Below are 25542 nucleotides of genomic sequence, written 5' to 3' on the forward strand. Positions count from 1 at the left end.
AATTTGGAAACTTGCTTGCCTGGAATTAAGCTCCTATATGTATATATAGACGCCTACATTAAAGTTAGCCAATTTCTCAAAGGTTCTGAACACCCACAGCTTCCATTAGTTTGAAATGAGTGAAAACTGCTGAGCAGTGAGAGTTTTGCAAATCAGGACACTTTTTTCCGTTCTTAAATATGTATTTAGGACCCTAATTTTAAATAGCCAGGTTTGCACACTTTTGGTTTTGTGCATATTCAGGCTGTTTTGCTGGTAAAACACTACCTACCAGCCCTCCAGCTGAGACAGCCTCCAGCAAAAACAGCAAGCAACTTTGAAAATGAAACAGTTTAATATACAGAGGTGTGGTTTATAAAGATGATGAGTTTAAAGCAGACGACATGACACTGATCTTTTCTTGGTCAGGAGGAGTTATACTTCAGTGAGTTTTACCAAAATTGAATGATCTTGTAGAGATGGGCTGAAAAATTTCAGAACATTTGGGCAGAACAGAAAGGCTTTTGGCATGAAGCTTTCGCAGTGCTACCAAGATGTTTAGTTTCCCCCCCTAATAACATTGTCTCAAGATTCCACAGCAGCCTGCACCATTGCAGTAACATTACTGTAAGATGCAGCAGTTTCTGAATGTTTCTGTAGAATTGCGTAGCATTAGGGCTAACCTATTGCCTTTCAAAGGTGGTCATTCTAGGACTTCATTATATCAAGTGCACTAAAAGGCATTTTGGGGGTATATACACTGGTGCCCAATTTTTTGATCTAACTTCTCTACTTTGAATAAGCTTCTTAGTTATGCCTTAACTGTGCACATGGATGGCCAGACAGCTGTTTCAAACTGAGTATACAGAAGATGGGTTTGAAAGAGACTTCTGTAATTGGTTATGTATTCTTACTGGATGTATTCTGCTTGTGCAAGAGGACTGATTTTTCCCCAGTCCCATGTATCGAAGCAAGACTATGGAGGCCCCTTATTTATTTTAGATTCGCTGTTAGACAAAAACAATTAAGTGAATATTAGTGGCTCATGAAAGCTGCTGAATAGATCTCTCTGGAGATTTGTGGTCTATTCATTCACAGAACAGATGGCTGCCCTTCCCGCTTCCCTCACAGCAGTCCTGGAGTGTGCTTAACCCCTGCGCTGGAGGGACTACACAGTTCTCCCTGTCCATTCACAGCTGGACTGGCTGCTCACACTCCCAAGAGCAGTGCCAAATATGACTGAAGGCCGGTCCAGACCAAGAGATTTTAATGAGTGTTTCCTTCCCACAAGTGTTTTCAAATGCTGCTTAATGATTAAAAAACCCACAGCACAGGAAAGCTGCTAAGAGTTACATGTGCAGAACTTACATCAATATTTACATTCTTGTTAATATGTACCCTGTGGTGTCACATACCTTTGATTTATTGAACAGAAAAAGGTATGATGATTGCAGATGTTAACTGTATCCTTTTGTAGTGCGAGCTCTGATTTTGAAAGCCAAATTACACTGTATTCATACTGAACTGTACACAGGGGGTTATTTATTTTGTTATCTCCCTCTAGAGGGGGGCTTATTCCAGGGCATGCCTGCACCTTCATGCAGAAAATTTGTACTAGAAATTTTGGAAGACTATTCCACCAGTACAGGACATGTTGGAAGCAATATCATAAAATAATAATAATAAAAAGCTCTTATCCTCATTCTAGAACTCATTGGGTGCTCATTTCAATTTGTCAGAACTCTTCTAACAGTGCCATTTTTCAGGAATAGAGTATTTGCCCTTTGTTATAGCTTTTACAATCACTTTAAAAAGTCATTGTGCAAAACAGAAAGTCAGAACTTTTGTTTTTTAACTTTGAATCATTGATATCAGCCAAATATGCAGCACAAGTCAAGCATTTTCATTTGTATTTTCTAGATGGACATGGTGGATACAGCTAGACTTCTCACCACTAGGTTAGTTTTAAAAGAAGTGTTAGATACAGGGAAGGACTGCAGGTGACCCTGTAAAAATATGCCTTTGTGAACATCACATTCCCACCAAAGGCTGTATTTAACCACTACAGGTTTTTGGAGGGAATACTTCCACAGTTTTGGTAACAGTGGTACAGTACCATTAACATTAGATTTTACATCCTGGACCATACCTGATACAGAGGTATCAGACAGCCACAGAATTTCACAGGGCAGTTAAGTTGTTTAAGTTACTTTAAAGACAAGAATAGCACTTTGTGCAGGAATTTCATACTCCAAGCTCGGCAGATGAACATGTGGCTAGCACAAGTTTGGGAAGCAGACCTTAACAAGAAGGCCCTGCTCTAGCTGATGCTGATATTTAAATGATGGCCCTCAGGTAAAACCCTACATCTGAACAAACTGCAAAAGTTGTTTTTTATAGCAGTCTTAGTTCACACCACCTTGTACAGACTATTCTGAATCCGTAACTTTGCTGAGTTTATAGTTTAAACACACAACAGGCTTAATCCAGTCTGTAAACACATACATCTATTGACTTCAGTGGCAGATACACATCTATCTGCAGGCAAAACTGTGCTTTACAGGCAAGTCAAAGTTGCTGAGAAGCTCAACTTTGGTATTCAGAATTCTAACACTAATATCCATTTCTGTAACAGACTGTAAAAAGTTAACCTTAAAATGGTTTGCAGTTTTCACTTATTACATGTAAGAATAAAAGACCAATTGTTTTGTGGTCTTGACATTCTCGTTTTATTACTGATAAGTACTAATTGGTTCATTGGTATGAAATAAATGTGAACATTTAAAAAAAAAAAGTGTGATTCAGTGCTGAAAAGTGACTGAAAATGGCTCCCCCCCTCCCCCCAGTGATTTTCAAATCAAACTCTCTCAGTTTAAGAGTAAATATGGTTGCTTGAACAGCCAGTCCTGCGAACTTATCTGAGAGAGATTCCAGGTTATCACCAAAAACAAAAATTATGCAGCCCAAGCTCTGACCTCAGCCATGACCTGGCAAACCCATGGGGCAGGAAGACTTACACTTGCGTTCCAAATTCCACCCTCCGCTGCACCATGAACACTGATGCCCCGTTTGATGCTGAGTAATATCTACCTCCCCCTCATGGAGCAGCATTAACTCTCTGCAGGCCCACCAGGATCTGAATCTTATCACTAAAGGGAGCAGATCTGATTGAGAACACCCAGGTAATGGAGCTGTTGAGAAAAAGCGGTGCCATCTTTGCAGTCACGTTTCAGACTCTAATTTCATTTCAAACCATGGCGTTTAGTATCTGGTGTCCCTTAGAATAGGAGTTGCTGATTGCACAGGCCTGTTGAAAACTGACATGATTCCCAGTTTTATCACTGAGCTCAGAGCTAGGGGCTGCTAGTATATGCATCTAAGAACACCAGAGACAGTGACAGCTCTCAGACAACAATTTCTTGGCCGGAAAAAGAAACAGAATATCAGGGTTGGAAGAGACCTCAGGAGGTCATCTAGTCCAACCCCCTACTCAAAGCAGGACCAGTCCCCATACAGATTTTTGCCCCAGATCCCTAAATGGCCCCCACAAGGATTGAACACACAATCCTGGGTTTAGCAGGCCAATGCTCAAACCACTGAGCTATCCCTCCCCACTGAAGAAAGAAGGGCAAGAGGTCTTTATAAAGCCCTATTGAATCAGGCAAGCTCATCTGACACTGTCTCAGATTTTCTCCCTCTCACATGCAAAAGTAAACTATACAGGCTCTTATGCTGCAAGCATTACCTGCCATTGGTCTGCTGTGTGATGCTGGGCAAGTCCACCTCTGGCCTCAGCTTTCTCACCTGTAGTATGGAAAGAATGATGCTTGCTTTGTAAGGCACCTGGGGATTTATGGATGAGAAGAGCTAAGTATTTATTTTAATAACACGAGTGGAGTCGAATCTACCCAGGGAGCTGCTGAGATCACTGCTTGAACAATTCCGCCCCTCGGTAATAGCTTAGCTAAAATACACAAACTTTCCCTACACAAAAACAAGTTTAGCAAGAATGATTCTACCCACCTACACACACACACTCCCTTTCCTTTATCTATCCAGTTAGAGCAGGAAAGAATATGTTAATATTCCTTATTGGACAGTTAAAGGGCTTTATTCTTTAAAAACATACCTAATTATTTCAACTTTCAAGAGGCCATTGAAAGAGTGAAAAGCTCCCTCCCTGACCTTGACTTTAACCTTTGTACTCCTTACATTACACTCCCTGTTGAGAGAACCAGCTTCTGAGTTCTCTCTCTACAGAGTTTCTGTAATGCTGTTAGAATCCATACCAATTTATGCCTGAAATCTACTTCTCCTTACTATTTCTAGCCTGGATAAGCCTCAGTCCTCCTCCCACCCTACCCTTCTGTGTCCATAGTTAGATGCAATTTATGGTGTTTCTGCATTTTAGACACTTATAATCCATTTTTCCAGTAAAAGCAATAAGCAGAAAAAGTAAGTCATCTCAGAAAAATAAAATGTTCCAAACTGCTGTGATTTAACCAGTTTATTGAACTATACTAAGATGTACCAGGATGTGCATTATTTTATGCTTAGTGCACTCTTCAGATTTTAAGGCATTCTGCATTTGAGCTGATGTCTTAGCACCCCCTCCAACACCTGCAGTAGTGCTCAAGTGAAGTGTGTGCCTTATCTTGGCTTATTGGTTAAGTGTATTTCTATAATACAAACACTTCCATAATAGCTGAGAGATCTCACAGCAACCTTCTTACAATGCCATTACGCGGCAAAATTCATCACTATAAACTATTCCATTCTAAACCCCCACTCTTTCCCTTTGGTTTGTGATTTCTCTGCAGGACATCTGTAGCCTCAATTGCACAAAATCCATCATAGCAAGAGTTCTAATTCAGTTCTAAGGGGAAATGTTTACAGGAAAAGACTTTGTGTTTTCCTAATACTAATTTAAAACTCATTTAAGATACAGGAAAACATCCAAATAGTTACCATTGCTTTTTTCGCTCAGGAGTGTGAATATTCCACCCCTCCGAGCGATATAAGTTACACTGACATAGGCGCCTGTAGTGTGCACAGTGCTATGTCTCTGGGACAGCTTCTCCTGCCTACCTAGCTTATGCTGCTTGTGGAGATTGGATTTTTTATGCCAACAGGAGAGCTCTCCTTTGTCGGCATAGAGCGTTTTCACCAGATGTGCTGCAGCAACACAACTGTACCAGTACAGACGCGCTCACTGCATTGCTGTACGTAGAGACATGCCCTAAATCACATTAATGGAGATGTAGAATCTTCTTAAGTGCCTGAGAAATCGGAGCTGCAGACTTCCCTATTTCTTTGCCAAAGGGAGTGAATCAGAAGTACTCTAAATAGATAGAGGAAAGAACTATTCCAGTCTAAATCTCTCTTTTTCCATTTGTTTTAAGTTTGTGTGATTTCTCTGCCAAAACATCTGAAGCTTCAATTGCTCAGGATCTTAGGGAGGAAACAAAGTATGATGTTAATTATTTTTTTTCCATTAGTAGCTATGTACTCCCCACCCCTCTGGAATCTTACAAGTTCATAATCAGCAAAACTTTTACTTGATGAGTCAGGCCTGCAACTATGTACCCTTTTCTTGCTTATGTGGCATTAGGTTTCCAACTTAGCATTTTAGAGATCTCTTTTGTATCCTCAGAAGAATTGCCCACTTAGACAGGAGCAAGAGAATAGAGCATGGTAACAATGGAAGTGAGTCAGGAAGTTAAAAGGAGCTCTCCCGTTCTGGAAGGCAGTAATTGTATCACAGTAAGAACATCTGCACCAGCTACTGAAGTATTTCTCCTGCTCTGAAATGCAAAAGAAACAAGACTTCATAAGAAAGAACATATTTAATTGATGACAGACCAAGTTCGGACTCGGCTGCTCTTCACACCAATATCAAGACTGGAATTTAACTTATTCCAAACACCTTCCATTACTGTACCTCTACACGCATACTTTGGACACGTAACCAAAGCTGAAGAGACAAGATGACTTCACTGGTGAAATGGGGCATGGAGAAAGCAAAAAAAACTTCACATCAACAAACTTGGTAGTCAACTGCAGGGCCTCTCAGAGGGAGGGGCAAGTGGGGCAATTTGCCCGGGGCCCCACGAGAGTTTTTAGGGGCCCCTGGAGCAGGGTCCTTCACTCGCTCCGGGGGCCCCGGAAAACTCTCACGGGGCCAGGCCCCCAGAGCTTTTTCCTCTCCCGGTCTTTGCCAGTGGGGGGTCCTTCCGCTCTGGGGCGGAAGGACCCCCCACCACCGAAGACCCGGCTGCACTTTGGTGGCAGGTGCCGCTTCGGCAGTAATTCGGCAGCGGGGGGCCCCCGCCGCGGGTCTTCGGGGCATTTCGGCATTAGGTCCCAGAGTGGAAGGACCCCCTGCCTCCGACTTACCACCGAAGCGGGGGCCCCCCGCCGCCGAAGACCCCAGGCTCCCAGAATCCTCTGAGCAGCCCTGGTCAACTGTCAAGAGACCACCAACAGTTTTCCAGGAAAAATTGAAGTAAAGATAACTTTTGCCTGAGAAACTGTGAAATTAAACAAAATCAAGGTAAGTGTACGTATGCTGGAAGAGTTAGGACAAAAAAGCAAAGGGATAATGTTACATTTGAGCAAGATCTCCACCCCCCCCCATTACCCCTTCAAATCTGCAACACAAAGTAATTCTCCCTGAAGAATGATCAAACGGCAGGATTGATAGATGTGTCTTTCGCCAGAAGTTCAGACCTCACTTACTCACTCCCTCTATCTTCTGTTAATACAAGGGAAAAGCTATTGTTAGAACACCAAACTGGAACCAATCAGGGATGTACCATCCCTTTCTACACTGCCATTCATTGTAAACTTTATTAGTATATGGCTTAGCTGTCAGGAGCCATCTTTTTCCTGCAGGAGTTAAAGCTAGCTCAGATTCCCTTATGTCATTCAGCTCTGTTTTTCCCAAGATAACAAATATAGGGAAAGACGACAAGCACATCTGCAGCTCTGTTGCCAATTTTTAAGTAATAGTAGGAGTTTCATTGCTCGTGGGAAGTTCTGGGCTAGCAGCATTGAAGACTAAGGCCTTGCCTACACTACAGAGTTTTGTCAACCCAAGTTATGCCACCGATCAAATACCAATATAATTACATGGTTTGTGCATGTTCACAACGTTCCTTCTGTCGGCAGAGCAGGTCCATCGTTGGTGCTCTAACATTGGCAGAGAGAGCAGCGCACTGTCCCGCCTCTCAATTTTAGAATTCTCTTTTAAAGTCTCTTTCCACACCTTGCATTCTTGTTTTTCAGCCTCTGAGGATTGGAGCACCTCTCAAAACACATCCTCCTTGGTCACTTCCTTATATGGCGGAGGCGCTCTGCCAGCATGTAGGGTGTTCCCCCTGAAGGCCACATCTGCAGAAAAACAAGAAACAAAAGAGAAGCATGATGATACACAGCATCAAATCATAATAAAATGCACCCCTTTTAAAAATACAAATCAGTTTTTCACTGTCCCTTGGCAAGAACACAGCTCGGTGAATGCCCTAAACATGGTGAGTTCAGCCCAGGGCCAGGGAAGAAAGGGGAGGGAGCACTCAAGATGGGGGCTAAGGATCTTTGTGGGTTTTTTAAGGGGATCACTGAGGTGATCCGGGACAATATTTTAAATTCTACCACCATTTTCCACAGGAAGGGGTCATGAAAGCCAATATCTCACTCTTAAGGGTAAGCAAGGAGGCAACGGTGCATCTCCTGTATGCATGTGGATTCAGACCGGTCCCTATGTCATCGCCCGTGCGCCAGATTGGTCACTGCACAAGTGATTGCCGATTGGGGCAGGAAAGTTTCTTACAACGGGGAAAAGGAAGAAAGCAGCTCTGCCAAGGAACCTTCGGTAGAGGATTGGCAGGTACCTGCAGGAAGTTTTCCTAGAGATCTTTCTGGAGGAGTCCCATGAAATCACGGTGCACATTAACACAGTGCCACTGCACTGCTTAGCTACAGAGGGGAATGTGAAGCACACGCAAACACAGCTAGTCTTGTACATTTCTATCCCTTCACCCACTTCTAGAACATACAAAGCAAAGGACAGCTCTACCTCATAACTGAGTATCATCAGCTCAAAAAGATCACTTACCACAGCTTTCCTCTCCTGCATCATGCACACCAGAGACGGAATGCTGGGACTGGCTAGACCCATCCGGAGTGGAAAAGATGTCCTGGCTCGCCGCACCACCGGACGACCCTGCTGTGTGCGCCACATCATCCTCCTACTCGACCTCCTCATCCATGACTTTGTCCTCAGGGTTGAGTCCGCTCTCCACCATCACCGGCCCCGCCAAAGTATCCTGGCAGTGGGAGCAGGGTCGCTGCTGAGGATGGCGTCCAGCTCCTTATAGAAGCAGCAGCTCTTCGGCACAGCACCAGAGTGACGGTTTGACTCCCTTGCCTTCTGGTGCACCTGCCTCAGCTCCTTCATCTTCACATGGCACTGCTGTGTGTCCCATTTGTAGCCCTTCTCCAACATGCCATGAGAAATCTGACCATAGGTATCAATGTCCCTGTGGCTGAAGAGGAGGTGGATCTGTGCAGCCTCCTCTCCCCACACTGCCAGCAGATCCAATAACTCAGGGAGATCATTTACTGCCTGGAGCCGTCCTGGTCAGCTGGGAAGATGCGATGTGAGCCGTCCGTGCCGAGCAAAGAGGAAGTGGAATTTTAAAAATTCCCTAGCCTTTAAATGAGAGGGTTGGGGGGACTGATATCTATGTACCTGGATGCAGGGCAGTGGAGTTCAAACAGGGCCGGCTCCAGGCCCCAGCGCGCCAAGCGTGTGCTTGGGGTGGCATACCGCAGGGGGTGCTTTGCCGGTTGCCGGGAGGGCGGCAGGCGGCTCTGGTGGACCTCCTGCAGGTGTCCCTGCGGAGGGTCAGCTGGTCCCACGGCTCCGGTGGACCTCCCGCAGGGACGCCTACGGGAGGTCCACCGGAGCCGCGGGACCGGCGAGCAGCAGAGTACCCCCCGTAGCATGCCGCGGTGCTTGGGGCAGCAAAATGGCTAGAGCTGGCCCTGAGTTTAAACTACTGACCAGAGCAGTCAGGATGGGCATTGTGGGACACCTCCTAGATGCTATTTACAACAACATAACCAAATGCAGCGTCTATACTGACACTTTTGTCAATATAACTTTGCCTCAAAAATCTCTATGCCTCTCGTCAAGGTGGCTTTATTTTGTTGGCAAAGCAGAAGAGTTTTGTTGGCGGCAGGAGCACTGTGGTGTGTGCACCTCCACTGTTTTGTTAATGAAAGCTGACTTCTGACAACAAAACTCGAGTGTAGACAAGGGCCAAGTCAGACAAAAGGTGTGGCAGCGGTTCCAGCTTCCCCTCACAGTGCTCCAACTGTACACGAGGAAGGATAGTAATGTCTATGTTCACTCAGTCCCCAATTCCTCAGACTACCTGACAGGCTCTTAGTGCTAACTGTGGTCACAAGGTCTGTAATGTGGATGCTTGTGCACTAGGAACGGGACTGAGCTCATTTCATACGCACCCCACTAACCAGCTGTCTGATCATGTCTGGTCATTAGTGGCCTGGCTGGATTTAAAGTAGTGCCTTCACATGAAAAGTTCTGAACCAATCGTCCGAGCCGCTAAGGCCTAATTTGGTTTTCTTAAATTACGCCTCATTCTACCATAGTGCTCCATCATCCTGACGAATCTACAATTTGTGTTGTCCACAGATTTCACTACTTCACTTCACTCTATCTTTCAGATCATTATGTAATTTAATACCACAGTTCCTAGTACTGATCCAAAGGCAATTTGAGACAGCATGCTAAACCCTGGCCAATCAGAATTTGCAAGTGTGCAGAATTGTTGTGCACCAGCACTGCATATAACTTCACACAGGAAAAAACTGAGAACTAGCATATGCTCAGTTTTCCACATAAGGACCCTTGATAGGAGATATTAGCTGGTTTAATGTTTCGTCCTTCTATAACGTGCTTTAAAAAAAAATCAGCTTATTGAATGCCCTCTCCTGCCCCGGTTAGCTGGAGCATCCAATGCACCACCTTATTTACTTCATTTTTTTCAAAACTTAAGTCACATTTAAGAAGACTGATGTACGCTGCACAGACACCTCAATTTAGATACCATGACTCCTTCATGAAGTTACTGATGTAAGGAAGTACAGCTTGGGGAAATTTCTCTAAGCCAGTACCGATTACACTCACATACAGTCCATTGCATTACATAAAATTGTTTGTTTTGATAGTTATAGAAGAGCAAGAAATGTTTTCTAAATAAATGAGGCACACACGGTACACTGGATGGGCCTCATTTCAGGTAGGCCTCATGTGGTTGCAGGAATAATTTTCCTTCTACAAATAGATGTAGAACAGGGGTTCTCAGACTTTGGTACTGGTGACCCCTTTCACATAACAAGCCTCTCAATGCGACCCCCCCTTAAATATATAAAAAAGTGTTTTTAATTTATAACACCATTATAATGCTGGAGGTAAAGCAGGGTTTGAGGTGGAGGCTGAAAGCTCGTGACTCCCCATGTAATAACCTCGCAACCCCCTGAGGGGTCCTGACCCTCAGTTTGAGAACCCCTGACGTAAAATTTATAATTCTATGTGATTAAAATTATGGTTTTCCCCCAAATAGGGGACACTCAATCGTACAATCAGCTCCACCCTAAATAACAAAAAATGGTGGATTACAGTCAGGAGACTAAACATTGTCAAAGCTTCTCATTAAAAATTTTTAAGGTGTTCATGTTTTAGTTACCCCACTACAATAGGGACCCAGGCAGCCCAGCTGCTGTAAGTAGGGGAGGGAGGGGAAAATCACATCTCTTTTCAGCCTACTATTCTTTGAGGGAGACAAGTCCACTCAAAATGCTGCTGGTAAAATCATTGTCCTGGGTCATGGCTCTGGCCATGCCAAATCCCTCAAACCCAGTATGGGCTTCCCTTCTATCACACAAACTCTTGTTCAAGCTTTCAAGGCCCTCCAAGCTATTTCTCCTCCTGTCTCATAATGAAGTTGACATCCATCTTCTCTGCAGTGTGGTCAGCCTCTCTCAGATGATGTTCTCCCATGTGGTTGCTTGTGCTGGGCGGGTGGGAGTAGTTTCTCCCTGCTCACACAGGCTCTTGCACACACATGCTGGGGATTGTGCCACGGCCAAAGAAGCTTGCAGCCTGTGAATGATCATGGGAGGGTCCCAAAGGCAGGGTCCCAGCTTGGCTGCCTGAGTCCTGCTGGGGTTGTCCACTCAGAGCAGATCCCAGCCAGGGGATGTTTGCAGGCTGGGTACAAACAAGGCACCCAAGCTGGGATGGTCTCCCAGACCCCAGGCAGCCACAGAAATTCTGTTTCTTAGAAAGAGGAGGATGTGCATAGGATGTGACCCTCCTAAAGGGGGTGCAACAAAAAAGAGATTGGGAACCTTCACCCTATAGTTATTTTAGTGCCTAAAAGTGACCATTATGGGGGGAGGGGAATCTTCTTAGGTTGTTTACCCACACATTCTTTTAAAGCAACTTATGCTGGTCATTGAGACATGATCTTTGTTTGACAGACCATTGTTTGATCCAGTACTCCCACTCCACCCCTTCTTCTGAAAGGCAGAGGAACCCAGTGACAAGCTGTCAGCACAGCAACTGAACCTTTAATAAGCGGGTTAGTACCTCTGGTCTTCTGAGGGCTTTATAACCAGCTTTTTGTTTTTTAAAAAAGGCTGTTGCCCATCTAATGTTTGTATTATGGGAGCACCTAGGCGCTCCAGTCATGGAGCAAGGCCTCATTGCACTAGGTGCTGTACAAAACACAGAACAGAGAGACAGTCTCTGCCCAAAAGGGCTTGCGCTCTACCTAGAAGATAAAAGACAACAGGGTGGGAGACACAAGGAAACAAGGAGAAATATTTTGTCGTTAAGGTTGCAGCCTTGGTGAATAACTCAGCCTAAGAGTATGTCTGCACTTTGAGCTGGGGGTGCAATTCCCAGCTCAAGGAGGTGCTAACTCTAATTGAGGCAGCATGCTATAAACAGAGCGCAGCTATGGCAGCACGAGGGGCAGGCCACTTTCAATACATACCCACTGGAGATGCTGGGCACGTACTCAAGGTGGCTAACTCATCCCACATTGTGCTAACTCAGGCAGAGTTACTGCAGGTATGTCTCCTCGAGTTCAGATTTATACACACAGCTCAAAGTGGAGACATGCCCCTGAGGCCCAGAGGTTGCAAGACCATTAAGTACTAACTCTTGGACCAAGAGCAAAATGACACCTGTACAGTGGTCCCAAGATCATTTTGCATACAGTCCATTCCCACCAGCTCAGGAGAATAAGACCCCAAAACCTGAGATTTAAAACCTTCACTCAAGGCCACCAACCAAGCTCAAGGACTGTTTGAATGTTCTCACTGATTCAAAACAACATAACTGAAAAATCATTCTATATATTAAGCAAAGAAGTTGTCACTAAGGCATTAGAAAAACAGAATTCAGGTGTGTGGTTGGTGGGTCTGATCACCATATTTGGGGTCATGAAGGATTTTCCCCACCAATTCAGATTGGCAGAGATCCTGCCGGAGGCCAGGGGGTTGCTTTCCTCTGTGGCATGGGGCACAGATCATTTGCGGGTTTAAACTAAGTAAATGGTGGATTCTCTGTAACTTGAAGTCTTAAAAATCATAGTTTGAGGACTTCAGTAACTCAATCAGAGGTACCGTAGAACCTCAGAGTTATGAACACCAGAGTTACGAACTGACCAGTCAACCACATACCTCATTTGGAACCAGAAGTACACAATCAGGCATCAGCAGAGAGGAAAAAAAGAGCAAATATAGTACAGTACTGTGTTAAACAAGCCACTAAAAAAAATAAAGGGAAAGCAGCATTTTCCTTCTGCATACTAAAGTTTCAAAGCTGTATTAAGTCAATGTTCAGTTGTAAATTTCTAGAACAACCACTAGAACATTGTGTTCAATTACAAATAACCTCCATTCCGAAGGTGTTCGTAACTCTGAGGTTCTACTGTAATGGATCTATTACAAGGGTGGGTGGGTGAGGTTCTGTGGCCTTTATTGTGCAGGAGATCAGACTGGATGATCAAGATGGTCCTGTCTGTCCTTAGAGTCTATGAATCACAAGTATGGCCAAAACTGCAGATGGTTCTATAACGCATGTGCCTTACTAGTTTATAGAACACTTTAATACTTAGTCCTTTAAGTGCTTAGATGCAGACAATCCCCAATTCCATTTTTTGTTTGAGAAGTCTGACCGGACTTCACCAACTAGGAGTGGCAAAATTGCCCCTTTCCTAGCAGTGGGAGATTGAACCATCAAGTTCGGAAAAAATTAAGCTTTAAATTAAAAAAAAAAAATCCCTAACGCTTGTTGATACCAAAGTCTTCCAAATGCTCAGAGATGCAGCACTGTTTTTCTAAGGCCAGGTCTACACTACAACATTTTGTGGACATAGCTATATCAGTTGGCGTGTAAAACCAAAAAAACCACACACACGCACCCGGCAAACAAAGCAATGCCAGCAGAACCTCCAGTATAGATGCAGGAATCACAGCAGAAGAGCACTACACCAGCAAAGCATTTGTAGCATAGACAAGGCTTGAGTCTGTGGACAGTTCTAACGCTGCTCAAAACTTCCTTCTGCTGCTTGAGAAAGCTAAGACGACTGGCTCAGCTTCACTGCTGCTACTCGGTACCCCATGACCACTAAAATTGATTACAATATATCAGGTTCCTTCTGCTGCAGCCGCTAAGCAAAGCTATGAACAGCAGACAAGGCAAGTTCTAAAAGCTATTTACCGGAGAAAATTATACAAAAAACCTAAGTCTGAAGGAGGGCAGAACAGCGGGCATTCTGCTGGCCCTCCCCATGAATCAGCTAGGAAAAAAGAGACCCCTCCGAACAATCAGGAGGCTTGAGGATAAGCAGTAGGTGAATAGAAAACTGTTTCCGCTAGCAGAAGAAGGTTGGTAAAATGAGCCTCAGAGCAAGGTCCAAGCACAGAACCCTTGGCAGGGATCCAAGCATCCCTCACCTTCATCCAGCAGCTTTTATATCTGCCTTTGACAAGTCTGGTTAGTCCTCAGGCTAGCAGGTGAATTTTTGCAAGCCCTGGGTATCGCAAAGAAAACAAAGAATTCACAATACAGTTGACAAAGGCTGTCCCCAATTCTTCTTAATGAGGTAATTTTATTTGTATTATAAATACAGTGCTGAAAATAAGGCAGATAAGTGTTTGTCCCTCCTAGCTAGATTAAGAAAAAAAAGTTGTTCCCAGTGTTTGACAAACTCTTTGAGATGAGGAAAAACAGGCCATCCAAGTCTATTCCCTATATCTGAACCTTCCATGTCATCAGACTTTGTTTTGATGGGGGAGCTCAACCAGAACCAAGCCATTTAGTCTAATCTTGTGAGTTCGCAAGCGAATGCTTCCTCTTAGAGGGTATAACAGCATGCACTCCTGGGCTCACATTGGATTCAATTACTGCTAAGACAACTGATTGAAAATCATCCCTATATGACGGGGAAAAAAGTCTCCACAAGATCTGAGGCAGTTCCAAACTAATCCAACCCCTGTGGGGAGAAGGCATTATGACAGATGTTTAACTAACACTGTATGAACATATTGCAGTACACCTACAGGTGGTAACTGAAAAGTTGAAGCAGCCGTAGAGTTAATGGCTGCGTTCTAGAATAATATTCCCAGTTTCCAAGAGAAGCGTTAAAGGAAGTTCCTCAGGGTAAAATAGCAAAAATACTCATAGTACAACGGCTGAGTAACCCCACATTCCTTACTCTGTGAAGTGTCAGACCTACTTCTGAGGAACCCAGACCAACAAGCAAATGTTATTTTCAAGTTTAGAAGCTGTCAGCTCTATAAACAGTTTCAATTACACCTTGCAGTGTTACCCAACAACACTGCGAACCAATATAATTTAAGCCATTTATATAATACGAGTTCCACCCTATTATTTGCCTCTTATTGCATTCATGTAAACATGGTGTCTGGAATGTTTTTGCTTGTATTCTGAACATAGATAGTCACTAGTGCCAACGCTGATTTTCCCTCTAATAGCTGGTAATACCAGGATAGGTTTCATACAGACTAATCTCGGCACAAGCCGCCTCTCGCCCCCCTCCCCAGGACATGCATGAACCTTCATTTAAACACCTGTATAAGTATCAAAACTCGTACTATACATGGGTAGGATGTCATTACAGCTCAAAAACCCACAAGATTTTTAGATATCAAAAGATAAAGGTCTTAATGGACAATGGCATAGAAATAATATTGTTCCCTTCCTATGGAAGAATTCAAGCTAATCATCCGGAAGCCCTTATCCACAACACTACGGCGTTTCTAGAAATGAGAAAGTAACACTACATTTCACACACTCTCACTTACTTCCTAGTCTAGATTTTGCTAGAGGGGGCAACGCAAGAGATATCCACCCTACCCTCAAGTTACCTTCATACCTTATGAACTCTGAAGTGTTGCAATATTCAGCTAGCTATCCTGAATGTGAAATGCACCTCTATGAAATATGATTAACCACACAAGCATAATTGCCTGTATCACAAGTAATATGGCACAACAGCCACATTTTCCAGATCTGCTTTTTTCCTGGTCATTGACAATACTGTACATGGGATACGCCACTGCTCCCACTCTGCTTTGGAATTAAAGGAGGATTTGGGGGGGGGTGGAGTTAGGTGTGTCTATACAAAGTTTTCACTCCTTTTGCTGTCATTTCCATTACCAATTTAACTGTAGGACTCATCTCTAGAACTAGAAATAACGCGGTGTGATTCAGCATTTGCTTTTTTTGGTAAACCAAAATATTTCTATAGAAATATTTCCACTATTAACAATGCAGCTATCTACTATTTTGAAGACATGACATCCCCTGAGTTTTGCCTAAGTACTGTGTCTACAACCAATTTTGGTTCAGTTAGTGCAGCTCGAGAATTACATTGGTCCTGCCTTGGGTGCAGCAGGGGACTGGACAAGAAGACCTCTCAAGGTCCCTTCCAGTCCTACAATTACAGAAGATAGAGGTACTTAAAATATGACCTGCAAAGGGGGAAAATTTTGAATGTGTGTTTTGTTTGTTTCATGATTACACAACAGGCCTGAGATGAATTAAGAAGTTACTTTTTAAAAGTTAGGAAACCAGGTTGTGTATGTTTGATCAGTGTTTCTCAACCTTTTTGATTCCAAGGACCAGTTTGCTGCCTTCCTAAATAGTGTCAGAGAGATCTCAGGGACCAGTGCTGGTCCACGGACTGGTCATTGAGAACACTGCCTTAAGCAATTCCATAAAGATCTGGAGCACTTACTGGATGACATTGGAAGTGAAACCTTATTGAAAAGGAAAGCAATTTTTATTCAGACTATTTTAAAAGCTTTGTTATTTGTATGTTTAACTTGAGACAGAGAAACAGAAGGAAGCTTTTAAGATTCAAATACTTCCCTTAAATAAAGATCTAAATTAACAAAAATGTGCCTACGTATGAGACCACTTTTGATGTCTCTGAACACACACCAAAAGGCTTCCGGCTTTTTTGTTCAACAAAGCCACAAAAAAAGGCAGCTGGGAACCCCATGTAGAAGCACGGCATCGTAGATTTGATTACATGCTCTGAGGAGAAGGGAGGTAGTTCCATAAATGGACAAGGAAGAATGGTACCATTCGTTCCGATGCTACCAGTGAAGTGAAACCATTTTTCTATTAGAATATCTACAGCAGGCCTGCATATCTCGTAAAGAAGCAGGGGCCATGCTTCTCCAAAGAAAACAGCTGAGGGCTGAAACCCACCGCACCCCCCTCCCCCCAAAACACACACACCCCAGCGCCACCTGGCCCCGCAGAAACAGCTCTCCCCCAGTGCTGCCCGCCCCATGGAAACGAACCCCTCCTTCCCCAGCGCCGCCCCAGCGAAACAGCGGTATTGAACCTTGGTAATACATTATAGTGGGCCCCTAAGGTAGTATAATTAAGGTAAAAGAAAAATGTCTTTTGGCTAGAAGTAGAATAAGATCTTCCCCCTACTTTGTAATCAATCGCCCGTTGAATGAATGAGGCGTGACTGAGGAAGGCAGCACCTCCAGACAGCTGCAACCCTTGGAGAGGGGATGGGAGCCAGAACAAGGACAATGCAACTTGTCAAGTGGGCTGACTGTTGAAGAGCAGACATACTGACGGCCTTGGGGGTTAGAAGCAAGCACCTTCCTTTGGGAAGGCTCTCTTTTCAGCATTGGGACAACCTCCAGCACAGAGAAAAGCAGCAAAAAGGACCAATTTTTATGAGACCAAGATCAGTAGAACAGGTCAGTCACCAACTCGCCGCTCGCCTCCTCACCCCCTCCCAAGTATAAAGCCCCACCACCACTGCCCGTCCGCTCGGCTCGTCATCCCCCCCGGCTCACCTACTCACCCCCTGCTCACCTCCTCAGCCCCCCCGCCGCCACCAGCTCACCTGCCTCCCTCCCGCTCCTCAGCCCCCGCTCCCCCAGCTCGCCTACTCACACACACACACCCCCCACCACCACCGCCAGCTCACCGGCCTGCCCACCGCTGGTCTCTTATCTTCTGCCGCTGGCTCACCCTCACTCTCCAGCCTGCCACTGGCCTCTTCACCACCCCACCCACCCACTGGCCAGTCAGCCAACTAGCCATTGGCTTGCCCCACCCTGTTGCTTGCCTACTCACCCCCTGCAGGCCGCACAATGAGCCCACACGGGCCACATGCCGCCTGCGGGCCATATATTGTGCAGGCCTGATCTACAGTTTGCAATTGGAGGCAATAACCCAACAGCATAGGTAAAGGCATCCAGTTCTTATTTCCCCCTCCCCCTCAAAGTTATAGTACTATAAACATATGCAAGCTCATTGTCCTTTATTTTCCTTCCATCTTTTACAAAAGTAGGTGCCATCACAGCCGTCTCAAACTTTTATGGAACTACTTCCTCCCCAGACCACATGCATTAAATCCACCATGCTGCGCTCTTCCACTGACATTGCATTTATTGACCAGCATCCCCTCACGTGGGCAGACACTAAGTATCAAAAGTAGGATTACTACATTCGGGTCACCTATTTTCTTTCTTCAAAAATGCCACTGCCAAAAATTATCCCGCTTTTTATGATACTTCAAATGGTCCTCCTGACATCTGATGTTCATTTAAATAATTTGCTTCAGTCTCAAGTATTGAAGAACTACACAGTATGAAATCCTAGGGGTTTTTTTTGGTTTTTTTTTTTTTTTAAAGAGTTAAAGGTCAACACGAGACTTAAGTGCTAAAATATCAGAATAGTAGTTCTTCCCCCACCCGTCACTGGATTTAGAATAAAATCCTAATACTCTGTACAAATAGCACTTGGGAGTTTACACTTGCCTAGGGACAGTGGAAGTTTCCCCACAAAGTACCAATATCTTCTGGGTAATAAGATTTTTCTTTTTTATTTTAGCCATTAATGTTTGCAACCTTACAAACCCAAACCAAGGTTATACCAGTGCAATGCTGTTCCTAACAGTTCTGATGCCTCTGCAACTGCTGAGACCTTCCCACAAACTACAAAGTGAAAGTTGACCAATCTTGTCAGTTTTGACTACATTTTTTCACAGTTCTGCTGGAAACAGTGGAACTACCAGTCAGGTCAATTTGTCAGATATTCAATTAATATATTTTCATTTGACCAGCCCTGACATTACCTTTTATATAATATGTATATAGAAAGTTGATTGACCAGCAGTGTGCCATGTAAATACAGTAGAACAGTACATTTTTAAAATTGATGGAAACGTGGCTTTAATTTGAGGGGCACTGCCTGCCTCTAGGGAACAAGTGTTTTTGTTTGTAGGCTGAGTCTTCATTCAGGCTAGTAGGTGGCAGGTAAGTTCTTCCAAGCCTTATCCATAACTACTAATTTTCTCCTGCGACTGGAAAAGAGATTGCTGAAGCCTTTTCTGATTCATGAAAAATAGTAATTCAAGAATGGTATTCTAATTAAGAAATTAAGCTAAAGCTGAACACAGTTACAGAGGTCTAACCCAAAAATGGTCACCCTTACAAAGTCAACTTTTACTAACAGCTACGACATCACGTTATCAGTTACAGGTTTATTTTTCTGAGGTTGTGTCTATGCACACTTGCTCTGGTTTAAACTAAATCAGTTTTTAAAGCCCCATCCCTAGCTAAGGTGGCTCAAGTGTGTGTGTAGACAAGACAAGCTAGATCCGCGTCTCTCGAATGCAACCACCGTGGCTGCATTGGCCACCAAGGGCTTTTCTTGTTGACACATCCTCCTGGGTTGTAATCGGCGGTGCTGGGGGGAAAAGAAGCAGTGGCCACTCTCTCAGGGCAAATGGGGGGGGTAGCCCTGCCCCCCCTCCAGGGAGACATGCTGGAGGTGCAGGCAGCTGGTGAATGCCCCACTTTCCCAAAGGCGGGTGGGCAGTCTTTGGCTTCAGGTTTCATCCATGCAATAGCAGGCTCTGGTTCCAGGTGCTGGTCCCAGGTTCGCCACCCACACCATCATCCCTGGGCCCCACGGCCTCCCTGCCCTTCTCCCCATCCAGGGCTTAATTTGTCCCAGGGTTTGCCGGGGCTGAGTATGTGTGCTGTGAAACGTGATATTAACAAACATACAAATATCAGGTTTCACAGCAGCAGACTTACTAGACAGCAAGTTAAAAAAAAAAAACAACCAAAAAAGCAACAATAAAAAGACAAGAACATGCACAAGCACCTTATTTGTGTTTCTATTCTGTTTATGTCCAGTAGAGAGACCACTGTACATTATTTTTTATTACTGAGTCTGAAAAAATCCCTACATAACTAAATTACAATGATTAGGAAAAATAAATATGCATATATACATTTCCAAAAGTTAATTATTTTAGGAAAAATTGTCAGTGCAGCTACCAGCAAGAGTTGGGGGCCGCACTCTGAGGACACCAAAAAATTTCTTGTGAGAACCCGAGCTAGATACTGAAGGGTAATTCTTTTTTTAAACATAGCTACCACTGTAGGACCACAGCACCATCATCACCTGGATACACCTGAGACCTTGAAAATTGATTTTTAGGATTAGCTTAAGGCAGTGGGATGATATTGTCTCCCAAGTCACCTGTCTACTCCTGATCTTTCGGCATAAGTGACGAAAGGTGACCAAACTGTGTTGCCTTTTTCCTTGATGTCTCATATCCATTTCAAGGCCAGTATCTCTTCTATCCCTTCTCAATGTCAGCTCAACCATCTTCAAGCATGTCGAGACTGTCACTCCACATCCAGACTCTAGAGTCTGCTTAGCTTTTCCTGTTACATCACATCTCTACCCACGGCCGGTTCTACAGTTTTTGCCACCCCAAGCAGCGCGATGAATTGCTGCGGGGGACCAGTCCCTATGCCCTCAAGGCAGCAGGCGCGTTTCTGCGGCGGCGGCAATTCTGCGGCAGCTTCTATGTTTAGCTGAAGCTGCCCCAGACAGCTAAACATAGAAGCTGCTGCTGAATTGCCGCTGCTGCGGAAACACGCCTGCTGCCCACGGCAGCAATTCGGCGCGCTGCTTGGGGGCAAAAACAACAGGAATTGCCACCCCTTGCGGACTGCCACCCCAAGCACCAGCTTGGAATGCCTGGAGCCAGCTCTGTCTCTACCCTCCACTCTGAAAAATTACTTTAGCAGCTTCAATGTGTACACTGTTCTAGCCTCATCCCTACTCCCCTTCCAAACTCCTTAACTGCCTTACTGCTTAGTTAGCTGCTTCATTCTCAACCTCGGAGCTCCACACAACTTCACTCCTTTCCATCTCTAGCTGTAGCTCCTTGCATGCTTCTGTAGCTCTCGATTTCTTATAACAATTTTTCCCATTTTACCCCTTAATCTAAAAAGCACCTTTCCTTCCCTCTATTCCTTCAAGGCCATTTTCTTCATGAAACTTTCCAGGACTGACCACCTCATCATCAGCACCTCTGTGCTTTCTGGCAGGTAAATTGTTCTGTGCATTATATTTGTCCAAGTGACAATGTAAGTTCCTTAGGGCACAGATCTTGTATTGAAGTATTTTACAAAGCATAATATTATAACATTAAGCTTACTGAAATAAGAGAGGCTGTAATCAGAAGTGGGAGTATTTTTAAAAGAAGCTTGTCTCCTCTTTCCAACTTTTCAATTTTAATTATGTGACTTAAAGATTCCTCAAAAAGAAACTAATAGCATTACAACGTTTCAAGACCAGGTTAAACAGAACTTAGGCCGCTATGTAAGCAGAAGGCACTACTCCAGTGTATTATATAGACCCTTCTGTTTTTACCATATTCACATATAAGTAACATACCAGGAGAGCTGCACTGCATAATTGCTTTATTTTCTGCTTCTTAGTTCTTTATCAACACTACAACCATATTTAGAACACAAAATTCCTGTTTACTGTAGTCAGGGAGATGAAAATCTACAGACTCATTCACTTACCAGACAAGAACAATGCCACCTCCCAAAAAAAGTACTCCAATTTACTTTATGAATTCATATGAACAGAGAAGTTGATGCACTTAAAATTCAGATTGTAAGAATTCTGATAAAAAGACTGCCACTTTAACCTGCAGGCTGCAATTACTTGCATGGTTTCCCCACCCCCCACTTCCTTCATAAAGACATCTTGAAAATGAAGCCTTTAGATTTCGTTCAGTAACAAAGGTCATTTATTTTTTAATTATCTGCCACACAAGTTTCAGTAACTTTAGAATCTTTTCCCCCAGAATAAAACATTTAAAAATTCAAGAGTATAATTAAATTTATCATTTTACCTACACAACAGAATATCTAAAGTAACAAAATTACCAAAGAAATACAAAATTGTGAATTCAATTTAATGTAAAAACCTAGTGAAATTTAAACCTGCCCTAAACAGTGTTTGAAGAGAAAGAATACAGTAAACACTTTAGACTGAAAGTGAAAATCTAACTTTTCATGTTGATTGAGATATGTTTAAGAAAGTTTGAAAACTATTAATAGAGCTTCAAGTCTTCCAGTTTAGGCATTTACCTTGTGCTTGGCTTTTTTTTTATTTTTGTTCCAGAAGAAAAAAAAAAATGTACCCTGGTGTTTGGTTTATATGCCTTTACACTACCACACTATCTGACCAATTACCTTAAACTGAAATGAAGAATTTCTTGAATTTATAAAAACTAGAAAATGGAGCAACAATTCAAGAAGGACTTGAAAGGACTTCTAAAATGAAGACGTCTAGTTTCTCCTTCAGAATTACGATTTAAAACAACTGAACTTGCCTTGCTTTTCTAATGAACGTTTTCCTTTTACAAGTGTTTCTGAATCGTTGCTATATTTTCTAGTATCGTCCAGAATCCTCATTGCCATTGCAACCCACATTAAGAGTGTCCCTCTTTTAGAACCATATTCTAAACTAAGCATTTTTTTTTCCAAGGGATCCTAAGCATTAAATTTTTAGGAAAAAAACTTCAATATTTTTATCTCCCCACAGATCTTTGGTAAGAGCTCCATAATACACTGTACTTAACATACAGTTAACACTGCAGAAATGTAGTGTAATGCCCCAATCTAATGTAAAATTTACACCCTCAAAAAAATTTCTTCTTCTAGTTTTGTAGAGTTACATTCCTAGAATTCCCCAGTTGAGTTTAACTCCTTGAGGAAATCTGAAATTAATCCTTAAGGCTGAATAAAACCCAGCTGCTTTACATTTTTTGCACCCAGCATTAATACTTGATTGAAACGATACACTGATTTGAACTCTCAATCTGGGTGGGTTTGGTTTGTTTGTTTTTGCCATAACTTGCCAGTCAGAGACATCTGAAAACTGTGTTATGGCAAGTGAGCTGCTTGCCCTTTAAAAACTTTATATGGAAGTTTACATTCATAGTCATATGCTCACTCTCTACACCCCACTCTCATTACTAATTATTCAACGGATTTAAATTCAAACATTCAACACAGTTCCTTTCATAAATAATCATAGTAACATTACTGAAACAGAGGGACAAAAATGTTTAGAACTACTTTCATGAGTTCGATTGTGGTCTTGCAAAAACTAAATTGTGATATAAATGACTTCTTCAAATGCCAGTTACTCAAAATGTTAAAATGATTAATTTCTGTTAAAGTTTAGACCTAAGCTTGCTTATTCAAATGATCATGATATGGAAACAATGAGGGGGTTTGCAGCTGATAAAGATGCATGCTTTTTGAAAAATCTCATGTTTTCTGAACTTTGGAAGAGGAAATGTCTCCAAAAGTCTCAAGATTAACAAATGCCTCTCTTACAATATAGAAAGATGCAAGACAACTTGATTTTTGCCTAATGGTAAGTTAAAGTAAAACAAACAGTAATGCTTACACATTACTGCTACACTTTCTAGAAAGAAGAGATCCAGCACTGTGAGACTGATACATAACTAGATAAGACTGCACCTAAACATCATTAACTTTGCAATGCAAGACATAGGAACTGTGAGTAGAGTATAACTTGAAACTATTACATCATTCACATTTTATTCATTATATGGTTGCTATGTAGTATGGGGAACTTATTTGCATCCCTACTCATGCATGATGTATGGTTCAGAACTTCACAGCTGACATTTCAATGCAGTTCTTAACATTACCTCAGATATGCACTTTGAACATATTACAATGGTATTCTCACTATCTACCACTGTAGGCAAGGTTTTATTTACCATGTTAGTCTTAGATATGAAAAGACAGATTTAAAGTTACTATTTAGTTACAGATGAAGGGCTTCTTTTTAAAAAGAAGTCCCCAATATAAAAAGACAGACTGCAGTTTGATTTTAAGCAATAATTTTCAGTTTACTGATGAAACAAACCTAGCAACATATTCTGCATGAATGCAAAAAGAAGCAATCTACAGCAAGTGATAAAGGAAAAAAAATCAAAAAAAGTGGAACCAGAAAGCATACATTGAAAATGGTTACCCCTTCTCTTCCTCCCTCCACCACCAAAAAAAAAAAAAAGGAATCAAACCATTATAAAGGCTAAATCAAGAGAGGAAAAAAATTACTTAGCAAATCTACAGTGTGTCTTTCCCCCTTTTGCTGGAAGTCTGCCATAGAATCTAGTGCTTGTGTTCGTGTCACATTTGGAGGTTACAGCATCCTAACACCAAGCAAGAAGAGTTAAAACAGGAATCCAGTCAGCATGTAGAAGGAAAGGGTGGTAACTGGAGAAGAAGTGATCATAATCCTATGGATGCTTGGTTTTACTTTTTCGGTGGAGAATCATTCTTCTAGGAAACCAGGCAGGCTATATTTTTTTTTTAATTATCTGCAGACTAATTAGGTATCATCATTAGGATTTATAATTGGACGTTAACCATGTCAGCCCTTCATAGAGTCCATCCCCTGTGGTAGCACAAGAGGGCTGCACGTACCAATTCCTATCCCTGATTCGGGTGAGGCCCAGTTTCTCCTGGATTTCATGGGGTTTCATAGCATCGGGCAGGTCCTGCTTGTTGGCGAAGATCAGGATGATGGCGTCCCGCATCTCCCGGTCGTTGATGATGCGGTGCAGCTCCTGGCGGGCCTCGTCGATGCGGTCGCGGTCGGCGCAATCCACCACGAAGATTAACCCCTGCGTGCCCGTGTAGTAGTGCCGCCACAGGGGGCGGATCTTGTCCTGGCCCCCGACATCCCACACGTTGAACTTGACGTTTTTGTAAGTCACCGTCTCCACGTTGAAGCCCACGGTGGGGATGGTGGTGACGGACTGGCCCAGCTTCAGTTTGTACAGGATGGTGGTTTTACCGGCCGCGTCCAGCCCCAGCATCAGGATCCGCATCTCCTTGTTGCCGAAGATCTTGGACAGCACCTTGCCCATCTCGGCGGCATCCACGGGGCCCCCTCGGGGCAGAGCAGAACCCGGAGGCCGCGGTGTCCTCGCCCCGGGGAGCCGGGCGGAAGCGCGAGGCGTTGGGCCTGGGGAACACGAGACTCACCGCCCGGGAGACGGGTCACCGGGGGAGGCCCGCGGGCCTATCCCGCCCCAGCGGCCGGGGCGGGGTCCCAGCAGGGCCGGGGCCAGCCGATCCCCCGCCAAGCCCAGCAGAGAGGCCGCCAGCCCGCCTCAGGGAGAGCCGGGAAGCGTCAGCTCCGGACCATCCGCCCGCCCGCGTGCAGGCCCGGCCTCCTGCCCTTCGCCGCCGGGCCCAGGGCGGCCCCGCGACCGGCTCCTTCCTTCGCTCCGAGCGGCCCAGGCAGCGGCTCCTCAGCGCATCGATGCCGGCGCCTCCGGCTCCTGCCTGCAAAGGGGACGGAGAGAGACGGTGACTGCCCGGCGCTGGCTGCCGCGAGCGGGCCCAGCCGCCCGGGACCTGCGGGGCCTCGCGCCGCTCCCCTCCTCGCGCGCCCAACCCAGCCACCGCCGCCGGAAAAGGTGCCGCGCGAACCCACCTTCACTTCCCCTCGGCCGGGCGCGCGCCTGCGCACAGCCCACCGGCCCGGAGGAGAGGCCTCTGAGCGACAAACCCCGCCCCTTAGGA

At 44.1% G+C, this 25542-nt stretch overlaps 1 protein-coding gene across 4 annotated transcripts; it reads right to left on the bottom strand.

The window, feature by feature from the left end:
• Positions 1–1681: 1681 nt before the first annotated feature.
• ARF6 (ADP ribosylation factor 6) lies at positions 1682–25518 on the bottom strand. Of its 4 annotated transcripts, none has more exons than XR_007774619.1 (3): positions 25454–25518; positions 7111–7371; positions 1682–3822 (listed from the first exon to the last, which is right to left on the bottom strand). XR_007774619.1 is itself a non-coding variant. In XM_050954747.1 (2 exons), exon 2 carries the CDS (start codon positions 24879–24881, stop codon positions 24354–24356), a length of 528 nt encoding a protein of 175 aa, XP_050810704.1. In that variant the 5' UTR covers positions 24882–25302; positions 25454–25503; the 3' UTR covers positions 21356–24353. The 4 variants fall into 4 exon arrangements, 1 of the variants encoding a protein (XP_050810704.1); XR_007774618.1 differs by lacking the exon at positions 25454–25518 and adding an exon at positions 8096–8769; XR_007774620.1 differs by lacking the exon at positions 25454–25518 and having other exon boundaries at positions 1682–3783; positions 7111–8769.
• Between the last annotated feature and the right edge of the window lie 24 nt (positions 25519–25542).

The sequence above is a fragment of the Gopherus flavomarginatus genome, chromosome 5, assembly GCF_025201925.1.
Source record: "Gopherus flavomarginatus isolate rGopFla2 chromosome 5, rGopFla2.mat.asm, whole genome shotgun sequence".
NCBI classification, from domain to species: domain Eukaryota; kingdom Metazoa; phylum Chordata; order Testudines; family Testudinidae; genus Gopherus; species Gopherus flavomarginatus.

Coding starts and splice junctions, on each gene's coding strand:
- ARF6 (XM_050954747.1), bottom strand. CDS start 24,881: ATGGGCAAGGTGCTGTCCAAGATCTTCGGCAACAAGGAGATGCGGATC.